Source organism: Pezoporus occidentalis, unplaced genomic scaffold (genome assembly GCF_034315485.1).
Source record: "Pezoporus occidentalis ecotype Australia unplaced genomic scaffold, CSIRO_AGI_Poc_V1 ctg271, whole genome shotgun sequence".
NCBI classification, from domain to species: Eukaryota; Metazoa; Chordata; class Aves; order Psittaciformes; family Psittacidae; genus Pezoporus; species Pezoporus occidentalis.
The window spans coordinates 606088-628538 of record NW_026914622.1 but is presented as its reverse complement, the minus strand read 5'-3'; the positions used below and the strand labels follow the sequence as shown (position 1 = coordinate 628538).

The 22451-nt window shown below is 42.3% G+C and overlaps 3 protein-coding genes across 11 annotated transcripts in view; 2 read left to right on the top strand and 1 right to left on the bottom strand.

Annotated features, from left to right (window-relative positions):
* The window catches only part of TFG (trafficking from ER to golgi regulator), a 33060-nt gene extending 19571 nt beyond the window's left edge, over window positions 1–13489 (top strand). For 5 of the 9 annotated variants that reach the window (XM_062624807.1, XM_062624803.1, XM_062624799.1 and 2 more), the window contains 5 exons: window positions 675–821; window positions 2139–2306; window positions 4294–4434; window positions 10520–10609; window positions 12728–13489. In XM_062624807.1, the coding sequence (XP_062480791.1) occupies window positions 675–821; window positions 2139–2306; window positions 4294–4434; window positions 10520–10609; window positions 12728–13098 (917 nt within the window). In that variant the 3' untranslated portion in view covers window positions 13099–13489. The remainder of the gene's footprint in view (window positions 1–674; window positions 822–2138; window positions 2307–4293; window positions 4435–10519; window positions 10610–12727) is intronic. The other 4 variants (XM_062624802.1, XM_062624806.1, XM_062624805.1 and 1 more) reach the window with 4 other exon arrangements.
* The window catches only part of NXPE3 (neurexophilin and PC-esterase domain family member 3), a 480868-nt gene that overhangs the window by 2446 nt on the left and 455971 nt on the right, over window positions 1–22451 (top strand). The gene's annotated exons all lie outside the window — the stretch shown is intronic.
* ABI3BP (ABI family member 3 binding protein) overlaps window positions 14314–22451 on the bottom strand; it is a 149875-nt gene continuing 141737 nt past the window's right edge. Inside the window, exons 48-50 of the mRNA XM_062624812.1 lie at window positions 21972–22133; window positions 18076–18189; window positions 14314–15618 (exon numbers count right to left, since the gene is read on the bottom strand). Of these exons, the coding sequence (XP_062480796.1) occupies window positions 15503–15618; window positions 18076–18189; window positions 21972–22133 (392 nt within the window). The 3' untranslated portion in view covers window positions 14314–15502. The remainder of the gene's footprint in view (window positions 15619–18075; window positions 18190–21971; window positions 22134–22451) is intronic.

The following is a 22451-nucleotide window of genomic DNA, read 5'->3' as shown; positions in this document are numbered from 1 at the left end:
AATTTCATCACTGCCAACCATAACACAGACATAGTGTTTTTTTTCTTAATGTTATTTTCCATGTTAACCCCACTCTAGCATTTGTGATGTTTTCTTCACAGGTGCATGAGAAATCTAAGATGATGGTCATTCTGCAGTGTTACTAGTCCACTGCTAAAAACTAACATTAATTGCTTAAAGCTGAATAGACTTCAATATTTATCTGTCAGCCTTTGTATAAAATAGTCCTTTATTTTCAAGCTACTATTGGTAAATTAGCATATAGTTCCAAGGAATAGCAAGCAGCTATTAACTTGGACACTGACCTTATTCATGAACTGCAGCAGTTGTGTTTACCTTAATTCTAAAGGCACTTTCTAAAGGGACAGCTTTCCACAACCAAGTATGATATTTGTATTGGTCAGGGTATGTTCCTGGAAATGAGGAAACAATGCAGAAGACTTTACTCTGCAGTTCTGGTACTGGGGATTATGTTGAACTGAGATAATATTAAAGGAACTGTAAACTCCAGAATGAGTTCAATCTGTGTTGACTAAACTTTAAAGTTTGTCACTTTAAACTCCACGGAGGATGATGATGCTACAAGCAAGTAAAAGTTGGGATTTTTATTTTTTTTTTAACTGGATTTCAAAATATTACTGCAGACTTAAATTTATCTAATTGCTGTTTTGCAGTGAATGGACAACCAAGACCCCTAGAATCTAATCAGGTGAAACACCTGCGTCGAGAGCTGATAGAACTTCGCAATAAAGTCAATCGTTTACTGGACTGTTTAGAACCACCAGCTGAACCAGGCCTTTCCACTAACCTGCCTGACAGTGGTAGGTAGCCTGGCAAAGCATTGTTTGGTTTGATTTGCAGAGTTGGGTGCTGTTTAACAAAGTAAAAAATGGAGTCTTGAATATTGGTTGTGATAATTTGTAGTTGTTGCTTGATGGTTCAGAACATAATTTTTAATGCTTTCTATTTGAGAGACAGAATTTTTATACAAATTACCTGGAGTAAAACACTAAGCTAATTTGGGAATAAAACTAAAGTCTTGAGTTTCTGTGCTGTGTATGAAAAGGCTTTAACTAACACTTTTGAGTCACAACATTTTGAGAGACCTTTGAGCTGAATTAATAGCTTGTTCCTGAATAGTTCTTGCTCCTAGCTTAGCACTCCCAGTGCTTACTCTGGGCTAGCTGTGGTGCTTATCTTGTCATGTTGCTGAGAGAGTTTGATTCACTAAAACAGTAAAAAGTGAATTCAGCGAAAATTATATCTACTTTCTTTGCCAGGTTAGGAAATTGAATCCACATATTTTGAGTTCATAGCTGTCTCAGGGTAAGAAGCACAAGTGTGTAGGTAGGGATGGGAAAGGCTTATAGGGAGAGAGCAGAATGGGAAAGGATTCTCCCAGTTAGGAGGCGCTGATCTCCTAGCTTAGGGGTGTTGTACTGTAAAAACTGTACCTCTGTGTGCTTAGCTACAGATTCTGGGTAGTCTGGGCACAGAAAATAATCACACAAAGTCGTGGAGTACAGCATTCTGAGTAAAGAGGCAAATCAAGAACTCCAACCTTTCTTTTAGGAAATGCTGCTTTTGTATTTTAGAGTGTAAACAAAGCTAGCCAGTCTAAACCCTGTCTGCACTTGTTTTTAAGAGAAAAAGTGGCACCTGCTATGTAAGAGGGTTCTTGAGTGCTTCACTGCTAGCCGTACAATTGCAAAATGATAAATTTTACCTGTCAGTTTAGAAAGAATTCAGGGAGAAGGGGACAGAAGAAAAACAGCTTCCTATAATAAACTGGAACCTATACTATAAGTTATCTTAATTTTGAATTCTCTGTAGGCAGGATGTACCACAACAATATGTTTGAAGCAGGAAACTTGTATCTTTGAATTGAGAGTGATACAAGATACTCCGCAGTGTCAGTGTATCTTCAAGTAACTGTGTAATGAAACTTAAACTCTCTGATTCAGCACATTTTGAGATACAACACTGATTCATCACTGTTTTATTAACATAAGAATTTCAAAAATTAAAATATTCCTCACCCCCCCAAACTATGCAATTCAAAGTTGCTGTAGTACAGTGCATACATATGATTGTATTTCAGATCTTGGGAATTAATAATGGGGCATTTTGTTTTGTAGATGCTGTAGATGGCAGGGAAGAAAAGCCTGCTGCTGCTGACTCTAGTGTTAAGCCATCTACTCAAGTCATAGCAGCAAGCATGTCTGCATTTGATCCGCTGAAGAACCAGGATGAAATCAGCAAGAATGTCATGTCAGCATTTGGCTTGACAGATGATCAGGTGTCAGGTAAGAATATGTCTTACAAAAAGGAAAGCAAAACCTGTTTGTAATCAGTGACTCGAATCTTGATTTGTAACAAAGCATCTTATTTTGGATATATTGAGCTGTCTTCAGTATTTGCTATTTCTTCTCAGAATTCCAAAACTTGGTATGTTAAGGTGTTATAAATGTGTTTGCTCACTTGTGTATAGAAAATGTTGAAATACTGCTTTTGTTTTTAGCAGTGTGCTTTAGCTTGGAGTAGAAAATGGCTTACTTATTTTACTAAAAAAATATAAATACTTATTTAAATTTATTGTGTAGACTAAGTTAACTGGTATCTGCCAGTGATAAGAAAAGAGTATCCACTGCTCTGCTTTAGGTTTGACCTTACAGTTCATTTTCTTGGCTTGTGTTTTGCTGTGTGGGTCAGTTGGAATGTTTTGTATGACCCTGCCTTTTCTCTGTTCCATTTCAAAAGTAAATAGTGTTCACTTCTTTACTGTTAACAAAAAGGAATGGTATACTTGTCTGAACTGTATTTATTCTTGAAGAGCTGCATGGCTGCTGGCCCTACCTAGTAGTAGAATGCTAAACATAGAAAAACTGATTATACTAAACAATGCAGTCAAGACAGGATAACTGAAGTTAAAAAAGCAATGTAGAATATAATTGGGAGTGATGCAGAATATAGAGAAGTGATTTTTCACAGAATCTGGGGGTCTGGCAAAGTTCAGTGTAGCATTGAAACCTGAAGATAAAACTGCTTTTAGCTAATGGGATGTACTCTCAACTTTAGGGCAAGTAAATTTTATGTGATGTATGAAGTGACAATGCAGGTGGGTAAAGGAATAGCAACTGGAGCTTTTTTCTGCAGTATAGCTGCCTTGGCAAAAGTGTGTGGTGGTAGGAAAGGAACTGCACTGTGTGATTGCAGCTGTGCAGGATCCAAAGCTGTACCCACAGACAGAGTGGCTGTCTTCAAGTTGGAGTACTGGTCTGTGGATCAGGCCTATTGTATGATGTTCCTCCATGGCACGTATTTTGTATTGTCACAACACAGTTATTTCACAAACCAGGTAAAGGTTTGATGTTTTTTGATAACTTACACTGGGTTGTCTCTGAACAATGAAGTGATGGAGTACAGCATTCAGTACAACTAGCGTAAAACTGGAGCTTACTGTTGAAGGAGTGGTTTTGTCTTGTTATAAAGCCTCAGTGTCACTTCATGCTTCAATCACAGCTTCAATGTTTATGTGTCTCCATAAATTTTTCTGATTGAGTGGGCTTGACCATGCTTCAAATGTACAAAGAGCTTCGCAGAGGATTAAGCAGGATATAAGAAATCCCGTTTCTAAAGCTATAATCCTGCAGTTATGTATATAAAGGCAAAACCAGAAGTAGGCAGATTTGATTCCTTTTCTCCCTGATAAGGGTACCATGCAAACACAATTAATGGCTTCTTAAAAGTGAACTTGCAGCAATTCTAATGCTTGTGCTTAACTTTAGGCATGTATTTTAAAGTAGCATCTCATAGGTAGCATTCATATAGCTAGGAGCTGGGAAGATCTGTGTGGACCACAGTAAAACTCTAGTGCATTTGAACAGTTTCACACAGCCTTTCACCTTTGGTCCAGATGAGAAAGAATAGGTACGTAGGTGCATGTGCTGTCCAAACATAGCAAGTCTTCAGTGGACATATGCAAGGTTAATGCCTGAAGCAGTGGAAGAAGCATGTTATGGAGGGGTTTATCCCACAGATGGGTCAGGTTTCTTGGAAAGATGAAATCTGAGTTGTCTAAAGACAGGTTGAAAATTCCCCCCCATATATTCACAGGAGAGTTTAGGTTTTGCAAATATATGTGGAGTTCTAGCTTGGGTGTGACTCTCAGATGGAAATCTATGGAAAACTGAAAAAAAAGGTTAAAAACTTTGCAAAGGAATGGTCTTGTGCAAGAGTTTTAATTCAAACTCTGTTAGTTTGAAGTGCTGTACGTTGTCCTTGCTCCTCTAGGACCACCCAGTGCCCCTGCAGAAGAGAGATCGGGAACACCAGACAGCATTGCTTCTTCCTCTTCTGCAGCCCACCCACCTGGGGTTCAGACACACCAGCCACCCTACCCTGGCACACAGCCACAGACTGGTCAGGTGGAAGGTAAGGATCATGTTTTCTGCTGTGTAACGCATGAATGATGGTGTCTGAATCTGAGGGATCAGCAGTTATAACTTCGTATTAGCAGCCCAAAGTCAATACCAAACTACAAAATCATCTGTTCCAATCGGCAGAAAAGCTTTTTTCCTGAAGTGCTGTTCAGCATAGAAACAGCAGATGGAGCAACAGCTTTATGTAAAGGTAGGTGATGTGAGGCGAAGAGGATTTTCGTGGTACTGTTTTCTACTTGTATCTGTGCTTACTTTACTGTAAGTCAGATTTATATAGGCTGCACGATACAGCTGAAGATCGTAGGTCCTGTCATGCTCTGTGTGCTGAATGAAGCTTTTACTCAGCTGAGTTTGTTGGCTTGCCTTCTGTGAATTAAAAATGTTGTTTACTCTTAATTTCTGTCTAACAAACCAGAGCCACTATTTCATTGCTTCTTTATTATGTACAGCTCTGGGCTAGTCAGGTTAAAGCTTGTGACTATCTCACTGCTTTATAGTTTTTCTGTGTAACCCTTGAGAGCCTCAGCTGGCTCTCCTTTAAGGCTTAAGGTCTTAACTCTGGTGTGCAGATTCCTTTATACTATGCCCTTTTACACTTTTTTTTTTCTTCTAAAAATAAACCTGTTCAGAGGTTTGCAATGTTTGGGCATCATTGTTCTACTGATCTTTCTGAAGAGCACTTAGCCTTCAGGTCTGCATAGTTTTGGAGGAAACTGTCTGTGTAATGACTTTGGTATTTCTACCTCGGTATGAAGTACAATGTAAAGTTGTTTCTGTGCTAGTGTAGAAACAAGTTGCAGCCCTTTGATGCTTTCTGTACTGAGATAATGCTGAGACACTTGAGAGGCATTACTGAGGAGGATCACGGTATCCACAGTCACTTGGAATGTGTTGGCTGAAGGGCACTGTAACATTCTGACATTGTTGCAGAGCATTTGAACAATTCTTAGTTACAGATAATATTTAAGCAGGCATGAATGCTGTTGGTTGCAGTAAAGCTTATAAAACACTTATTTTGCTGCTTTCAGCTTTTGTGGTTTTTTTTTCCTTTTTTTTTTTTTCCTTGCTTCTGTATAAATTATTCAGGTGATATGAAGAAACATCAAGAGACGTCTTTGTAGCTTAAAGATACAGTTCTTCTGTCAGTAACAAGAAAACTTAATATTAAAAAAATATATGCCCTCAGTTACTGAACTTGCATTTTATGAATTTAGTCTTTTTACTTCCGTACAGTAACGTACGAGGTTTTAAGTGTCGATGTTAAACTAGACTGAAACAAATGAAATGCTCTAAAGCACTACCAGCACTAGGTTGGAATCCTGACTGGCTGCTAGCATCAGGGAAGGGAAAAAATACTTGTTTCAGCAGAACTCACCGTACTTGGGAAAGAAGTTGTCAAGGCTCATGTTTCAGAGTAGATATAATGATTTTCTGAACTTGGGTTGAGGAAAGTAGAGTGCTTTTTTTTTTTTTCTGTTTGTATTTTTAAACACTGAACTGTGCTATGCCTTTGCCCAAGTCCTTTTTTATTTTTAGGTAAACGTACAACTGCAATAATTGTGAAGGTTTTGGTCTGCAGCTTATGCAGTCCTTATTATTGCCACTGAATACGTTAAGTATTGATTAGATTCACACTATGAATAAAATAGGTTCGGTTCTTGAAGAGATCAGAAGTCATTATTGCACTTTGTTCATCAGCAATACTAGTGGCAGGGCTTATGCTGTGCCTTTATGTGCATGGTAAATACTGGTCTCTTACCAAAGCTGTGTAATATGTGTGTAATTATCAACCTGAGGTTTGATTTTTAATTAACTAAGTTGCTTTTACCCAAAGTGTAAAGACTTTACTTTGAAACAGGGAGTAGCTTTCCATATTTCACTGATAGCACCACAGTCCAGTGGTAATTTGGGGACCTGTGCTGTCCCATAAGAACCAGTGCAGGACCATGGCCCAGACAGATCTTTGGCTAAGTTTTGATGGTCAGGTTTTCAGCAGGCTGGTCTGGTTTTCAACAGAACATGTTCTTGTTATAAACTAGTTTTAAAATACTAGTTCACTTCTGAAAAACCCAAAATACCCCAAGCTGTGCTTCTGCCCCATCTTCCCAGTGTTTGCTGAGGAAACTTCAAGAGAAAAAGGAGGCTTACGAAAGGTGGAAGCAAGGACAGGCAGCCTGGGAAAACACAGGGATGTTGTCTGGGGAGCTAGGGACCAGGTTAGGAAACCTAAGGCCCAGTTAGAATTAAACTTGGCTAAGGATGTGACAGATAACAGGAAGAGATTCTGTAGTTACATTGCAAATAAAAGACAGACTAGTGACAATGTGGGCCTTCTTCGGAAGCTATCAGGAGAACTGGCTACCCTGGATTTGGAGAAGGCTGGGGTTCTTAATGACTTCTTTGCCTCAGTCTTCACTGGCAAATGCTCTGACCACACCACCCAAGCCTAGGAAGGGAGACGCAGGGACTGTGAGAATGAAGACCGTAGGCCTACTATAGGAGAGCATTTGGTTCAAGACCATCTTAAGAACCTGAATGTGCAGAAGTCCATGGGACCTGATGAAATCCATCCACAGGTCCTGAAGGAGCCGGCAAATGAAGTTGCTAAGCCATCATATTTGAAAAACCATGGCAGTCAGGTGAAGTTCCTGATGACTGGAAAAAGGGAAATACAACCCCCATTTTCAAGAAGGAGAAAATGGATGACCCAGGGAACTACAGCCCAGTCAGTTTCACGTCTGTGCCTGGCAAAATCTTGGAGCAGATTCTCCTGGAAGGCATGCTAAGGCACATGAAAATCAACAAGGTACTTGGTGACAGCCAGCATGGCTTCACTAAGGGGAAATCCTGCCTGACCAATTTGGTGGCCTTCTATGATGGGGCTGCAGAACTGTTGAACAGGGGTAGTGCAGTGGATGTTACCCACCTAAACTTGTGTAAAGCATTCGACACTGTCCCGCATGACATCCTTGTCTCTATATTGGAGAGACATCAATTTGATAGATGGACCACTCGGTGGATAAAGAGCTGACTGGATGGCCACACGCAAAGAGTTGTGGCTCAATGTCCAGCTGGAGACCAGTAACGAGTGGTGTTCCTCAGGGATTGGTGTTGGGACCGGTCTTGTTCAACATCTTTGTCAGTGACATGGACAGTGGGATTGAGTGTGCCCTCAGCAAGTTTGCCAATGACACCAAGCTGTGTGGTTTGGTTGATACACTGGAGGGAAGGAATGCCATCCAGAGGGACCTTGACATGCTTGTGAGGTGGGCTGATGCCAACCTCATGAAGTTTAACCGTGTCAGCTGCAAGGTCCTACACCTGGGTCGGAGCAATCCCAGGCACAGCTACAGGTTGGGCAGAGAAGAGATTCAGAGCAGCCCTGCAGAGAAGGACTTGGGAATGTTGGTCAAGGAGAAGCTTAATATGAGCCAGCAGTGTGAGCTCGCAGCCCAGAAAGCCAACTGTAATCAAAAGGAGCATGAACAGCAGGTCGAAGGAGGTAATCCTGCCACTCTACTCTGCTCTTGTGAGACCTCACTTGGAGTATTGTGTGCAGTTGTGGTGTCCTCAACATAAAAAGGACATGGTACTGTTGGAACAAGTCCAGAGGAGGGCCACGAGGATGATGAGGGGACTGGAGCACCTCCTCTATGAAGACAGGCTGAGAAAGTTGGGGCTGTTCAGCCTGGAAAAGGCTGTGTGGAGACCTCATAGCAGCCTTCCAGTATCTGAAGGGGGCCTATAGGGATGCTGGGGAAGGACTCTTCATTAGGGACTGTAGTGATAGGACAAGGGGTAACGGATTAAAACTTAAACAGGGGAAGTTTAGATTGGGTGTAAGGAAGAAGTTCTTTAAGGGTGTTGAGGCACTGGAATGAGTTGCCCAAGGAAGTTGTGAATGCTCCATCCCTGGCAGTGTTCAAGGCCAGGCTGGGCAGAGCCTTGGGTGATGTGGTTTAGTGTGAGTTGTCCCTGCCCACAGCAGGGGGGTTGGAACTAGATGATCTTAAGGTTCTTTCCAACCCTAACTATTTTATGATTCTATGATTCTGTTTTGAGGATACAAGTAAAAAGGTGATGCCCATCATGTGACAATCATTTTGGTTATACCAGGGATTTTTTTTTTAATGGCATTTTGGCAAATAGATGATACTGAAAAAGACATTTCAGCGTAGTGCTGTCTCATCCTGCATGCCTGTGCTTTTGTACCACTAAATACGCTCACTGAACAGAACCAGTTCTGTACAGATGTGAATGCTTTTTTAGTGTTTGCTGAAATGGGTGCGAAGTTCGTTCTTGTAAGCACTTCATGATCTCTAGGGAAGAGAATATTGTGTGAATACACCTATTTGTCTTTTTTTCTGAATCAGGCTAAAACGGCTGTTGTCAGTGCACAGGAACAATGGTAAATGCTGGCAGATCCTTGACTGCAGTTAAGTGCTGCTTAAGTACAAAACCAGACACTGATGCTGTAGCTCATCTTGGCTTCAGAGTAGAACTCCAGTGAGAGGGGAAAACTCTGTATTTAAGCACCAACTGGATCCCTGACTGCCGTCATGGCTGTAACAACGACACTGGGACAATTCTCTGGTCCTCACTAAAGCTTCTACCCTGGTGAAGACAGGCAGCCTTCCCAGGTTTGGAAAAGCTCCCTGCTGTGACAGAGTGTTAGAGCAGGGCTGTCTTTCACAGCACTTTACTCGGAGAGTCCAGCAGGTGCCAGTGTGGTACCTTAGCCTGTAGGTAACCTGAGACAGGCAGCCTCTTGCTGCTTCTCCCAGAACATCCTCTTCACAGCTGAGTTTAAGCAACAGAAAACATGCTTTCTGAGTCTCTCATTCTTAATTATCAAGCTAACAGGCTTAAATTCTTTCAAGCCTTGTGTTTAGCACTCTCTTCATCACACAATAGCTGCATACCAAATAATATTTTGATCACTTTAGTGTGAATGTAAGATACCGTTGATAGGAGTCAATCTGCATATCACTGTTGCTTTCAAGCTGCAAGTAAGGCAGAGGAAAAAAAGAAACACAGAGTTCTTTTAAAGCAGTGTGCACAGGGTCTGGGAGGACTTGGAGCAGAGCTGAGTTGCATTTGTCTTGGTGCAGTTTAGAAGATAGGCTTTACAGTGTATTTATACCCATGCTGCTTTTTGCAGAATGAATAGCAGTAGGGTAATGCTTGAAGTTGCTAGAGTAACGGTGAAGTTTCCATGTCTGCTCCAGCTCAGCGAAGCTTTAATTGTGACAGATAATTGCTTTTGTTCTGTGACTGTTCCTGTTAACTAAATTGAAAAAGGGCAGAAGCATAAAGCCTGAACAAGGCCTATAGGTGAAGTCTGAACCAATATTCTGCCTCTTCTCGCCAAGAAGTTCGGAGCAGTGAGTTTAGGAAAACTTCACACTGAATTGGAATACCCAAGCTTAAGAATGATCTTATTTCTGCTTTAGGGTGTATGCCCCAGCTCTCTTTACGAAAACCTGGCTTACAGCAAGTCAGATACTGAGAGACCAGTGACTTTTCTGGAAGATGTGGTCAGAATAAATAATGTACTACTCTGCTTATAGTGCTTCAATGCAGAAATGGTCTTAAAAATCTAATATAAACAGACAATCCGAGGACATGTTAAACTTTTGAAGTACTTTAATTTACCATGCAAGTTCTGGAGCAGTTATCCAGATGCTCAAAGAGTCCTCCTCTGTTACCCACTAGAGTGGCGCTGATTAAGATGCATGTCTTCTGGCATCTTCTGAACATGTGAAATGGTCTCATGTGCTGAATTAGAACTATTTATTCAGTTGGAGATAGACAAGCAGCATTTAATTTTTAGAACAGCATGGTTCAGAAGCTAAAATCTGTAGATGGATTTCAGTTGGTAACTGCTACAGCTAACACTCAGGTGGAACACATATATTCAAACTTCACCCACCATGTTCAGGTTTCTTGAAAAGACATTTTTACATGTTGTAAGAGAGTTTGTTTCTGTGATTTTGAGTTGTTAGGATGTTGTTCATTGTGTGTTTGTAACATAGCTAGGGTGCTGGCCTTCAACTAAATACGTTTTTAATCCATAGGTCAGATGTATCAGCAGTACCAACAGCCTGGTTACCCTGCCCAGCAGCCGCAGGCTCAGCCTCAGCAGCAGTATGGTATGCAGTACCCAGGTAAGCAGCTTGCTCGGTTCCTGAGCCTGAGGCAGGTCAGGATGCTGAGAAGCCACAGTACCCCCGCTTCTGACGGGAACTGGTACAATTCAGAAATCACTAGAAGAGAACACCGTAGCTGTCTATATTTTTTAATACACTTTTGGAGTTGTGGTGTCTATCCTACTTGGTTGTGACCCAGAGCAGACTTCATTATTAATCAGCAGAATGTGTTGTTAGAAAGGTAGGCGAAATTAATCACCTGAAGTATGAACCATTGTCAGGATTAACTTCTGCAGTCTTGGGATTCTGGCAAGTGACTGAAAGATCTTAATTTAGCTAACTTAAATACCATAGGTATATAAAGATGGCCCTTATTTCTTGCATCTAGAATGATCTTCATGTACAAAATCTAGCAGGTTGAACACTGATTATAGCTGTCATTAACTCCTTAGCTATTATAAGTACTGTAAATTTCTGAGAAACTTTCAGGTGATAGGCTTTTTAGTTGTTGATTTTGCTGATGCCTCAGGTAAAGCTGCCAGTAGACTTTTAGCAAAAGTACTAAAAACTTCCATTTCTTCATAAATTCCATTTCTTCTTTTCCATTTATGAAGAAATTCCATTTCTTCATAAAGAGATATATTCACTTATTTTGGATAGAAGAACCCTAGAAAACTTGGAACTGAAGGTTTAGGCCCCCACCCTTGTTCCTGTGCACTGTGTGAGAGCAGATTAATTTGGGTCTCTAAATGGTACCTTGTTCCCTGCAGATTTCTTGCCCCCTGCCCCCCCATGTATAATTAGAAGACAGTGACAGACTTTGTGAAGTGTAATTAGGAGGTAGCAAGCCTGTTGGAAGTAGAAGGGTCTGTCTGACGTTCTTTAGACTTAAAAACTGTGAGGGGGTAGTTTCCATCTGGTTTCTAGTCATATTCTACCATCACGCAATCTATTTTTTTTACTGGAGAAGTTCCTGTGAAAGCTGTAGTGCAGGGTGAGATTCTGCATTCTAATCTACGTCATCCTCACCTAAGAATGAAACACCACCACGACTGATCTCAGTGCCTCTGCTTCTCGTAACTTAGTTCTCAGTGAACTTGATCTTTCAGAAACAGCCTTTTTCCTTTGGAGGACGTAGCGACAGCAGCCTTTGGAGATCTTGCCTCAAAGGGTTTCTTGTTTGTTTTGCTGTTGTTCCCCTGAGTATTGTCTCCTTTGAAACCCCTGTTCCCCGAGAATGGGATCTATTCCCAACTCTTGTACATCTACCAGGAACAAAGTGGCAATTTACTCATGATAGTAAAACCAGACCCTTCAGAGGTTTGTCTCATGAGTAAATGTTGATCTGGGTTTCAAGGTGAGTTTATTTACTCCAGTGCATTGTTCAGTCCTTACTCTTTCTGTTCAGGGCTATGCACTCTTAATAATTTGTGTGTCTGGTGTTTAATGCTGACAGGATTCCAGTCACTGGAGAGGTTTCATTGCAAGTAGCTGCAGGTGTGTTTCATGGTGGATGAAAGTAGCTGTTTCTTCGTAAAAGCAGCTGTGTCATTTTGAAGCTTTCAATAAGGGAAATTTCCTCTGGGAAGCTGCTTTTATACATAAAAATCAAGTTTGGGACTTGATGGACATGTTTAAATGGAAGTTCTGTGCTGAAGTATTGTGTTCTGCACAGCTTTCTCATATTGAGCTCTAAAGAACTGAAAAACACACATGACTTGATCAAAGGCATGACTTAAATTTACACCCTGACAATTTTTTCATGACAGAATAGTTTTGAGTTTTTATTTGGGGGAAAGGTTGCATTTTGTCTCATTTGCTAATGACAGCTTTTATTTTTCATGTGATGTGATGGTAAAATACTATTTGTTGGGGTTTTAATTTCTTGTCAGTCATGAGAAAACCATTTTGTAGTGACTGTTTTTGGTGTTGCTGTGCTGCCAGGGTAGGGTCCTGACAACCAGGCAGTGTGCTTATGTGCAAGGCAGGAACAATTGCAGTTGCTTCTTGGTTTGCCCTCCCTGTGCTTCCTGCGTTGTTTTGTGTTTGTCACTGTAAACAAGTGGAAAACAAAAGCTCTTTCTGCTAGTGCCGCGGTTCGCTGCGCTCTCACCACTTTGCTCTTTGCCTTTCCAGCAGGCTACAGCCAGTCGCAGCCCCCCTCGCAGCAAGCCCAGCAGTTCCCGGCCTACACCCAGCCTGCGACCGCGACTGCGGCTCCGGCCCCGGCTGCCGCCGCCTTCCCGAGCCCGGCGCAGCAGGTGCCGCCGGCGGCAGCGGCGGCGCAGTTCGCGGGGGGTGGTTACCCGCCGCAGGCATACGGCTCTGCGCCGCCTGCACAGCCCAGCCCTTATGGCGGCGGCGGCCCCGGCTCCCAGGCACCGGCCGGCACCTACCAGCCGCGGCCCGGCTTCAGCCCCTCGCCCAGTGGGCCCAACCCCTACGCCCGCAGCCGGCCGCCCTTCGGCCCCCAGGGCTATGCCCAGCCTGGACCTGGCTACCGGTAAGGAGGTACTGGCCTGGGCAGCTGTGACTCCATCCTGAGCTACTCCAGGTATTTCAACTGAGGTTCCAAAACTGTAACAAGGCAAAACTGTAGCTGTTAATTCAATTCTGCTGGGGGAGGGGAATGACCAATCTTTTCTGCTTCAAATTGTACCTGCTTCCTCATTTAATTTGGGGCTGGGTGGTTTTGAGGAAACACTTCCTAAGTGTCTGTAAAGTGATTGACGTTCTAGCTTGCCTTTTGTGAAGGACAGGAACAGTAGCCCACTTACCAGGCTTGGTTTTACTAATACCATGATGTACTAAATTAGATTGATTCTGGAGGTAAAACTAGATGTATTATAAATTGTAATGCTCACATGGAAAACTAATAAACCCCCTGAATCTATTAAATGCCTGGTCTTGATTTGAGAGCTGAGAATGCTGAACACCGTAACTGGGCGCATGGTGGATCTGCAGCCACCAAGGTGAAGATCAGGCATGCCCAGGTTGGTAGGAGAAGAGACAAGAGTTTTAGGTGTGTAAATGGAGAAGGGGTTGTCCATAGAGCCTGCTCTTGCAGAGATTACGCAGCAGTAGGTGGTTCTGTTCTGTCTGCTGTTCCTAACTGCCATGTAGCCCTCGTACCAAATGAGCAGGAACCAATGCACATCTTAAAGCCCCATATCAATTTTGCTTTTAACAGGAGCAGGGGAGAACTGCTTTACTGCTTGAAAATTTAGACCAAATACATATTTTTAAAACAGAACTCTTAAAAATGAACAACTTTCCACAAGTTCTTTGCCGCTCAGAAAAATCTGAGAATGCCATTCTAGTGACTTGGTTCGGAGCCAAGAAAAACCAGATCAAGAGCTGTAGCAGTTTCAGTGGCACATGTGACAGCAGAGGGCAAAGCATTCTCCCAGCTAATATTTTCCATCTTATGGATTCTAGGAATACATAAAACTAAGCAGGAAATCTAAAAACCAAAACTGGAGTAAGCTGCTTGAACTCTCATAAAGACAACTTAGGAATTAAGGAGTGAATAAATTTCCTTCCTTGAGGACCTCCCTGTTCCCCTGGAAGCTGCACCTCCTGCTGTTTACGCTCTCCTCAGCCCTAATGCCTATGGGGCTGGTCACACCAGTCCAGAACAAACTGCTTGCTGAAGTAAACAGCATTTGCCACAGGAGCTAGTATTTCTTTTCATGGAAAACTCTGAAGAAAACCACTTGATTAAAAAATACTTTATTAGGAGTACAGTGTACCTGCAATGTACTTTATAAGGCATTTTCTATAAATGACTATTTCTACTATATATATATCTGGCTGTTCCTGTTCATATTTTTCAAATACTTTAGTAATGTTGTGAATAACACCTTTAGAAAAACCTACATCTCTTTAGTTCATAAATGGTCAAGCAGTACAAGTAGCTTTGGGAGAGGTTTTAATTAACTGTAAGGCAGTTTTAAAGTTAAGTTATCACTCTTTCCCCTTTGTCCCCAGTGAACACTTTCTTGTTTTAAATAAACCGATTATGCTGTAACAACAATAGCTTATTATTTTCCCATTTCATCTCTCTTTCCAAGCCCCCTGTATGTACACTTAGCTTTTGAGCCAGGAAGTCTCAGCCTCCAAAAACTACACTCCTATGAAAAGCTGGAGCCTTGAGGGGCATGTTTGTCACTCTCTGTCCATAAGTACCTGCCTGCTTTCAGGTAGCCTAACCACCCATTGCAGTCCAGCTCTGCAGCAAGGAGCTGAATGTGCTCTGCTGCTGGAGCTGGAGCCTTCGAAAAACCCACTAACCTGATGATGCAAAGCTGCATGTAGAGGAATCTCCCTCTTGTGTGCTGGCAGGAGTATAAACTGTTTGTATAACAGGTAAGGAGACAGCAATTCAAGTTTACTGGTTGCAGGATATTAACAATTGTAGTGTCTTCTCTATGACAGATCCATCTGGACAGGGAGCTTATGGCACTTGTGTTGTAGAAGACCAATGGATACTTAAGAACTAAAGCACGTTGTGTTCCATGACCAACTCTGCCATAACTGTGCCTTAAACATTTATTGCAACATTGTGATAAATAATATACACACCGTATCTTTTAAAATACCATATAAACCATACCTCAGGAATAGGGAGCCAGCTTCCCTACACAGTATCCTACAACATGGCCCTAGCCTGGCTGGAATTTATTTTTTAAATCTAAGACCAGGTCTGTAAAACTGGATAACTACATACAGTAAGCAGCCTACGCTATTACACAATTAATGTAGTATTGGCATTAGACTCATATAAACCCTTGCACATCAGCAAACTCAACTGCAGTGCCAGGTGTACTGTGGACATTGCCATCTCTGAGCCCATGCTGGGCAGAGGCGGGTGGGAAGTGGCTAGGCCTTGTTTCCACGTTCACGTCGCATCTACCATTTCCCAGGAATCGATGTTCCACACTCATACCAGCGAACATAGTTAATGTCGGTCTCTCCACCAATTTTTCCAAATTTGACAGGTTCCTGACGGACGGCCCTGAAAAATCCTGCAACAGAGAACAGGGTTGGGTTTGCATAGAGCCTTCACAGGACAACTTCCTTTGATTACCCTGTGATGTCCGTGTGCAGCTCAAGTAAGGGCTACACTAGGCCCTGAGCTGTTAGCTTGCGTGCCACACACAGCACTGGGCTGCCCCTGCACGGAGGGCACGCTGGCATTTTCCACCGAACTCCCAACACAAGCAGCAGCCCTTGGGATGTCTGCAGTGCAGGAGAGGTGAAACCTCCCTCCCTTTGAGGACCCAGCACTCACCCATGGGTGGTGCTAGCAGGGCTGGGCCAAGACTCCTGCCTTAGTTTCCCCTTGGCTGCAGCTGCTGGTGGCTTCTCTAAACAAGAGATGGTTCTTCCTCACAAAGTTATAATGATTGAATGGTTCCCACTGCAGCAGCCTTGACACTGCAGTAAACCTAAATAAAACCTGACAGCTCGGGATATTTCACACTATCTCCCCATCCCCAGGTGAAAGAAATGCTACATATTCCAACTGTTCCATATGACAATTCACATGCTTGCCAGTCAAATGGTTAAAGTGAGGCATTAGTGCTGAACTTAACCTGATCATCAGGAATGTGTGTGTGGTTAAAGCATGCACCTGTGCTCACACACACACAAGTGACTGTTCTGCCACTAATACACAACAGTAGTCATCATTCACCCTGCACTTTGGGCAAATGGGTGTAGTTAATTCCAGTTTAAACAGAGCTCGTCTTGCTGCAGCCAGGGAGGAACCACACAACAACAATCTGTTCTTTCCTCTGTCCAGTTCATTGACTAGAAGACACGCTATGGCAGAAATGGGGGCTTCTGTTGGTTGAGTGTTTTGTTGGCTTTTTTGCTTAGGTTTTTTTTTTCTTTGTCTCTACAAAATGAATGTAGCTGATGAATTCACTCAATAAATCCAGTTGCAGAAAACAAATCGGTTTTAAATGTCTGGCACAGATTCACTTAAATTAAAAAAAAACAGCTTAAAAGACATTTTAGATTGGATTCAGACAATCCCTTACAACAAACAAAGCACCTTTACAAATGGGCAACAGTGATGGGGAAAGGAAAAGCAAAGCCCTCTTAAATAAAAAAAAACAAACACCCCCCCCCCCCCCCCCCAAGTAAAAAATCCCATGAGCAAACGCCCTTAAGCTCATTTACCTAACTCTCTTCAGGAAAACTTGTGAGAGATTTTGGCACTTTGGTCTCCCTCATCTAAGTCAGCAGATTCCTGTACTTCCATAAGGTGCTTTATAAATCATAGAATCAACTGAGTGGAAAAGTCCTTTTAGATCATGAAGTCCAACCATTACCCCAGCACTGCCAAGACCACCCACTAAGGCATGTCACTGAGGGCTTCATCAAAATGGTTTTTGAACACTTCAGGGACAGTGCTTCTATCACTTACCTGGGCAGCCTGTTCCAATGTCTGATCACCCTCTCGGTGAACAAATTTTTCTAAATATCCAGTCTAAACCTCCCCTGGCACAGCTTGAGGCCATTACCTCTTGTCCTGTCACTTGTTACTTGGGAGAAGAGACCAGCCACCTCCTTGCTATATTCTCTTCAGGTAGGCTTAGAGACCGATAAGGTCCCCCCTGAGCCTCCTTTTCTCCAGAATAAAGAAATTCAGATCCTTCAGCAGTTGCTCATAAGACTTGAAGCACTACCTTCAGGATGAAGCACTGCCTTCAGGAAGGTTTGGACAACACACTGATACCATACCAAAAACCGTTCTATCTTCCTTGGTAAAATACTCCCTGACACACTCAGCCATGCACATCAATGCTGCCTGTGTCCGTGCCCCCTCAAGGGCATGGAACCCTTCACAGCAGCATTGCTGCCAGCAAGCAAGGCAGGCACTCAGCTGACAGAAGGACAATCTTATGGTTTAGCCTCAGCAACATGTGAACCATAGCCATAGGCATGGGGCAGGCTGCATTTAGGACATCCAGTCCCATGCTCAGTCAGACCAGGCTGGAATTCTAGGCACTTGGTTCAAATGAGTGCACACAGAATTACTGCAGTGTGAATTATGTTTTCCAGTAATAACCTTTTGGTGTGTAATTAGGACTAAACAAAGCTGTTTAATGCCCAGCTGCTGATTTACTGCACTTTAAATCAACCTTACTAGTTTGAACATAACACTTCATGCCTCTCTGCAAACACAAATTTGTGGTTGGATTTAAGTATGTAACACCAGCTGTGAATAATCTGTTGGCATGTTTGAGACAGGCGGAAGGCTGTTTACTACCTGACAGAACCTGAGTCATAACCGTCTTTTGATAAGTCATTGTTCATCTTCAAAAGCCCCTCAAGCCTGTTCTGCCTGCAAAGCCAGTTCTCCCTTTACATCACCCGCCCTGGCAGTGGGCATTGCATCCACCGCAGGAAAAAGAAACATGCAAACAAAGGAATTGCCAAGGGTTGCTACGCAGAGAGGCATAAGGAATTACCGTCTTTGACCGGCAGATCTTCTTGCTGTCCTGTCCTTCCATCTAAGAATGAGTCTACAAACTGACAGTGATCTTCTCCATGGCCCCGCTGGTCTCCTATGTTATAAAATTTTCCTGAAAGCAAACAAGCAGCAATGTTCAGTGAGGGCTATTTCCAACAACCACCGGAGGCCGTGGGCTGTGAAATTTGCTCCGTGGGGAAGCCAAGGTGAATGCTACGATTCTTTTCCTCCCAGGATCTGTAGCTGTAATTTGAATATTATGTGCATACTCCAAGTACAGTGCTCTTGGCTATAGAGAAAAGTGCCTAATTCATGGCCAAAACCTATACCTGAATGCATTTTTTCCCCACCTTACATTTCATACAGTAAGCAAAATTCTGTTATTACCTAGAACCTCATCCTGATACTACCAAAAATAAGGTGAGTTTTGCTAGTGATTTCAACATAAGGCAGATTTGGTTCCTTTCACAGAGCCCCCAGTACCTTCAAAGATGTTTTTGTGTCACCTCATAAGCCACCCAAGCCTGTTTTACAAATCATCACATTTTTACAACATGTATGTGCAAGTGATAGCCTTTAAGGAATATATGACCCCAGTATAGTAACTGCTATCTAGAACATGAAGTGTGCCCTTGTATTTATTTGCAGGATTGCTTAACTTGACTGCAACTGAGTAGAAAACAAGGTCTCAAATGCCACATGGAGCATGTGCTGACACTGTGGGCTGTGCTTACCCTGTTAACAAGAGCACAGTGAAGGAATTCTGACGGAGGTGTTTTTACTTAACTGATTTGGTTTGCTGGACATTAGTAATAACTTGGTTCAGAAGATGGAGGAATTGATGCTACACTCTCTTCCCAAGCCCTGGCAGGAAATACTTTCAGATAAATGTACCTTTTTCTCTAAACTCCTTTCATAGCACTTCTTACTACGTTCAGCCTTTGGCTGTGAGGTTGAAAGGAAATGTGAGAGCCTTTAGATACAGGCTCAGTACTCAAGTGTGAGCTAAGCAGGAAGTCCAGTTAGATGCTGGGCTTCTTGAATCTGCACCAGTCTGGCCATTTGAGGGATGGTGAGATGGCTTATGTTACTGCTCCCTAAGGTGCAATTAATAAAGTAGCAGACTACCAATAAACACTCTTTTTCTCATATTATTTTTTTGATCTGATCAGTGCTTTGCCAAGAATCCTCACCTCCAGCTGATGGTGTCTGTGCACACAGTTCTTCCCTAGCTTTAGAAAATTATTTATGACTATCCAGTTCTGGCTGCAGGCATGTTTTTTTCCATAGGAGAACTGGTCAGAGGGAGTTCCTTTCAGCAATTCTTTGGTTTGAAATTAAGAACATTCAGGCTGCCCAAACCAGCATTTCTTTTTCCATGGCGTTGAAGGTCACACTTAGAATTTTTTTTCCTCCCCTTAATAAGTACTTTTTTCTTTAGGTGGCCTGCTTTTCTGAAATGCCTGCACTGACTGCTCTGGAGGATTGTTAAATGAGGTCAGCAGTAGATGCTGGTTTATAGAACAGTCCTGGCATGTGTAGCATAGATCAGTTTTTTCTTCATGAGACTGAATAAACCAGATATTTTTATGGCTAACACAAGAGCCATAACTTTCAGATATGCACACACTCTCCTGGCCCACAGCGTAATCTGTGCATAATTCCAACAATTTCTATACATAAATTAGCAGTGTTCTCAGTAAATTTTTACTTCCCAACTCTTTCCATAATAAAGGAACACACTTAAAAATATTTAGCTGACAAATGGCTGGATTTATCTTTCTCATCTGGGGTTAGCAATTCCAGCATAAAGTAAATTTTTCTTTTTTTTTCCAGTGTTCCCATATGGGTGGACACCATTAGTTACCATCTTTGTTTTATACATTATGAATTCTGCAACTGTAGACATAGAAATATATGCTAAAACCAGTATGCAGTGATATGGTTGTTGGCTGCCTTGTAGAACAGCATCTGCACAATGCACCCAAAGTTCAAGATCACTGTGCTGCTTAAACAGCAAAGCTCCAGAAGGTATTTTCAGCCTATGGTGGAACTGGGGACCTCCGCGCAGCCCCTCACTGCTGGCTGGCACTGGCAGGATTTCATCCTCTGGCCGTGGGGGCATGGTGAGATGAGGTATGACAGCGAAGCACATCTGAACAGAGTCTGGCTTCAAGCTGGAAACTTCCTCACTCACATACAGAGGCCCATGCCATGGCAGTCTCACTTAAGAAATGGGGGGATGGGACAGGACGCTTTCCTTCATCATAAATATTTAAGTTATTTCAACAACTGTTGATAACTGGTCAGCACTGGTTGTAACAACTCAAGGGCAGGAACCAGGCTTAGCAAGTATAATGAATACAATGTGGCTGCCATAATCTTTCTCCAGCAAGTTAAGTCACCACCCTTCCAGCAAGAACAAAAACAATCTGATGAAAATGGGAAAATGGGCTCCTAATACATTAAACTTTTCTTCTAAGAGTGAAGTAGTTTTCACTGCAGTGTTATCTCACTTGATTTGGGGCTAAAACTGAGTCCTGCCAGATTAGCACTGCTATTTCCTCTACTGGCTGGTTTTGTGATACGCTGTGCCTCAGTGCCAGTGTTTGTCATTCGATCACGGTTAGTACAGCAACAGCTGAATGAATAATCTCTCTGTTCAAAACAGTTGCTTTTATTCACATAACTGCCAAGGTATTGTTTATGTATGAGGTATTGTACTTGCTTTCCTTCCTTGTCTGCTCATGGGAGCATGGTAGCAGGTTCAAGGCCGTACAGCTTAAAATTGTATTGGCATGGGCTGCCCTACCCTCTCCTGCTCTTTTCTTTCCATGTGTACAGAGAGCAGAGTCCTGCTCCTGTGAAGTGCTGAGCTCCAAGATGGGGCAACTTTGGATTACAAAGTCACAGTTTCTCCTAGTTAATGTAATTCAAAGTAATGAACATACTACCTCTAACTTACACTCAAAAGATATTTCCTGTGCACAGTTACATATACTCCTCCTACTCTGGCTGACATACTATTATTGTTGTGATAGAGTTGTCTATGCAGCTCTGATGAAAGACTGAAGAAAGCCAGGATCTTGGGATGGATTATAAGAAGTTAACATATTTCTAAATATAGGTTGTACAATCTGCATGAGACACAAAGTTCTGCTGAACTATCACCTACCCTGAAAAACACTTTATAGGCTGTCTCCCCAGCTTATACACAGCATATGTCACTTGATTCAGGTCTTAAAGACATCACACTCCAGTGACTTCAGACACTGAACAAAACTTGAGAAGATAAGGCCAGGAGGCTGCTGTTAGTAATACAACAGAAGGCGGCAGAGGGGTGGAGCGGAGAGGAGAGAGCTTGTAAGCGAAACTATGGAATGTGATAACAAAATAAAAATGTCAACACAGGTCAGTAAACCCTTGTTGACCAGAGTTGCAGCTATTTATTTATAAGTAATGAAGTAACCAGATGTTTATCAAATGGGATAGGAATGACTGAGTTCAGTCCTGGTATCAAATGAGGCCCTAATCCTCTAATTAAGAACTACTCCAGGCTACCCTTTAAATACAAATTTGGCACCTTCACTGGCAGAGATGTGATCTATCTCAATTTTCTGTATGACTGCTGGGATACTAACAGGTATTCAGATGAATAAAATCAAATGACTGTCAGAGAGAAGTAACTCTTGAGTCTGAAAATTCAGTATCAAACACATCAGTGATTACTGAGCACAACCAATCTACTGTGCTCATTAGTCTGCCTATGGACCTGATTTAACACACATGATCACAATTCAGTAGAGCTTGTCTATATTAAACCTCTTAGTTCTGGAACCATGATATCTTTAAGAAGTGTATCATATGGACAACACTGATTTGAATGTCTCTTACCCGTAAGTGAATCACTGAGGTATATCTTGTATCTCAAAGAGTTACACAGCTGCACACCTACAAACTTCTTATACCAAGTCCTCTTTACGTATTGTTTCCCTTTGCATTCTGAATAGGTGTCTGAATTGAATGGGATTTCAGTCCAGATAGCATCCTTTCCCACTGCAGGAGAAGAAAAAAAGAGTCTGAAGTATGATGCTGCACACAAAATTATGTACAACAAATACATTCAAATAAATAGAAGCCTTGATGGAGCAGAATGCACCATGGCACAAGTCACCTGCATTTTGAACATGAAAGATCTGTCAGGGAAGCATCAAAGGCTGCAGATATGACTGATGCAGTGAACTGCTGCTGCTCTCTGTGTGTGGTGCCAGTTTGGAATAAGCTCATACTAGGACCTTTTTAGGGGGACAGTGACTGTGTGTTGGCAAAACTCACAAGGTTTGTGATACAGTCACTGTTTTTCAGTGTGTTCAA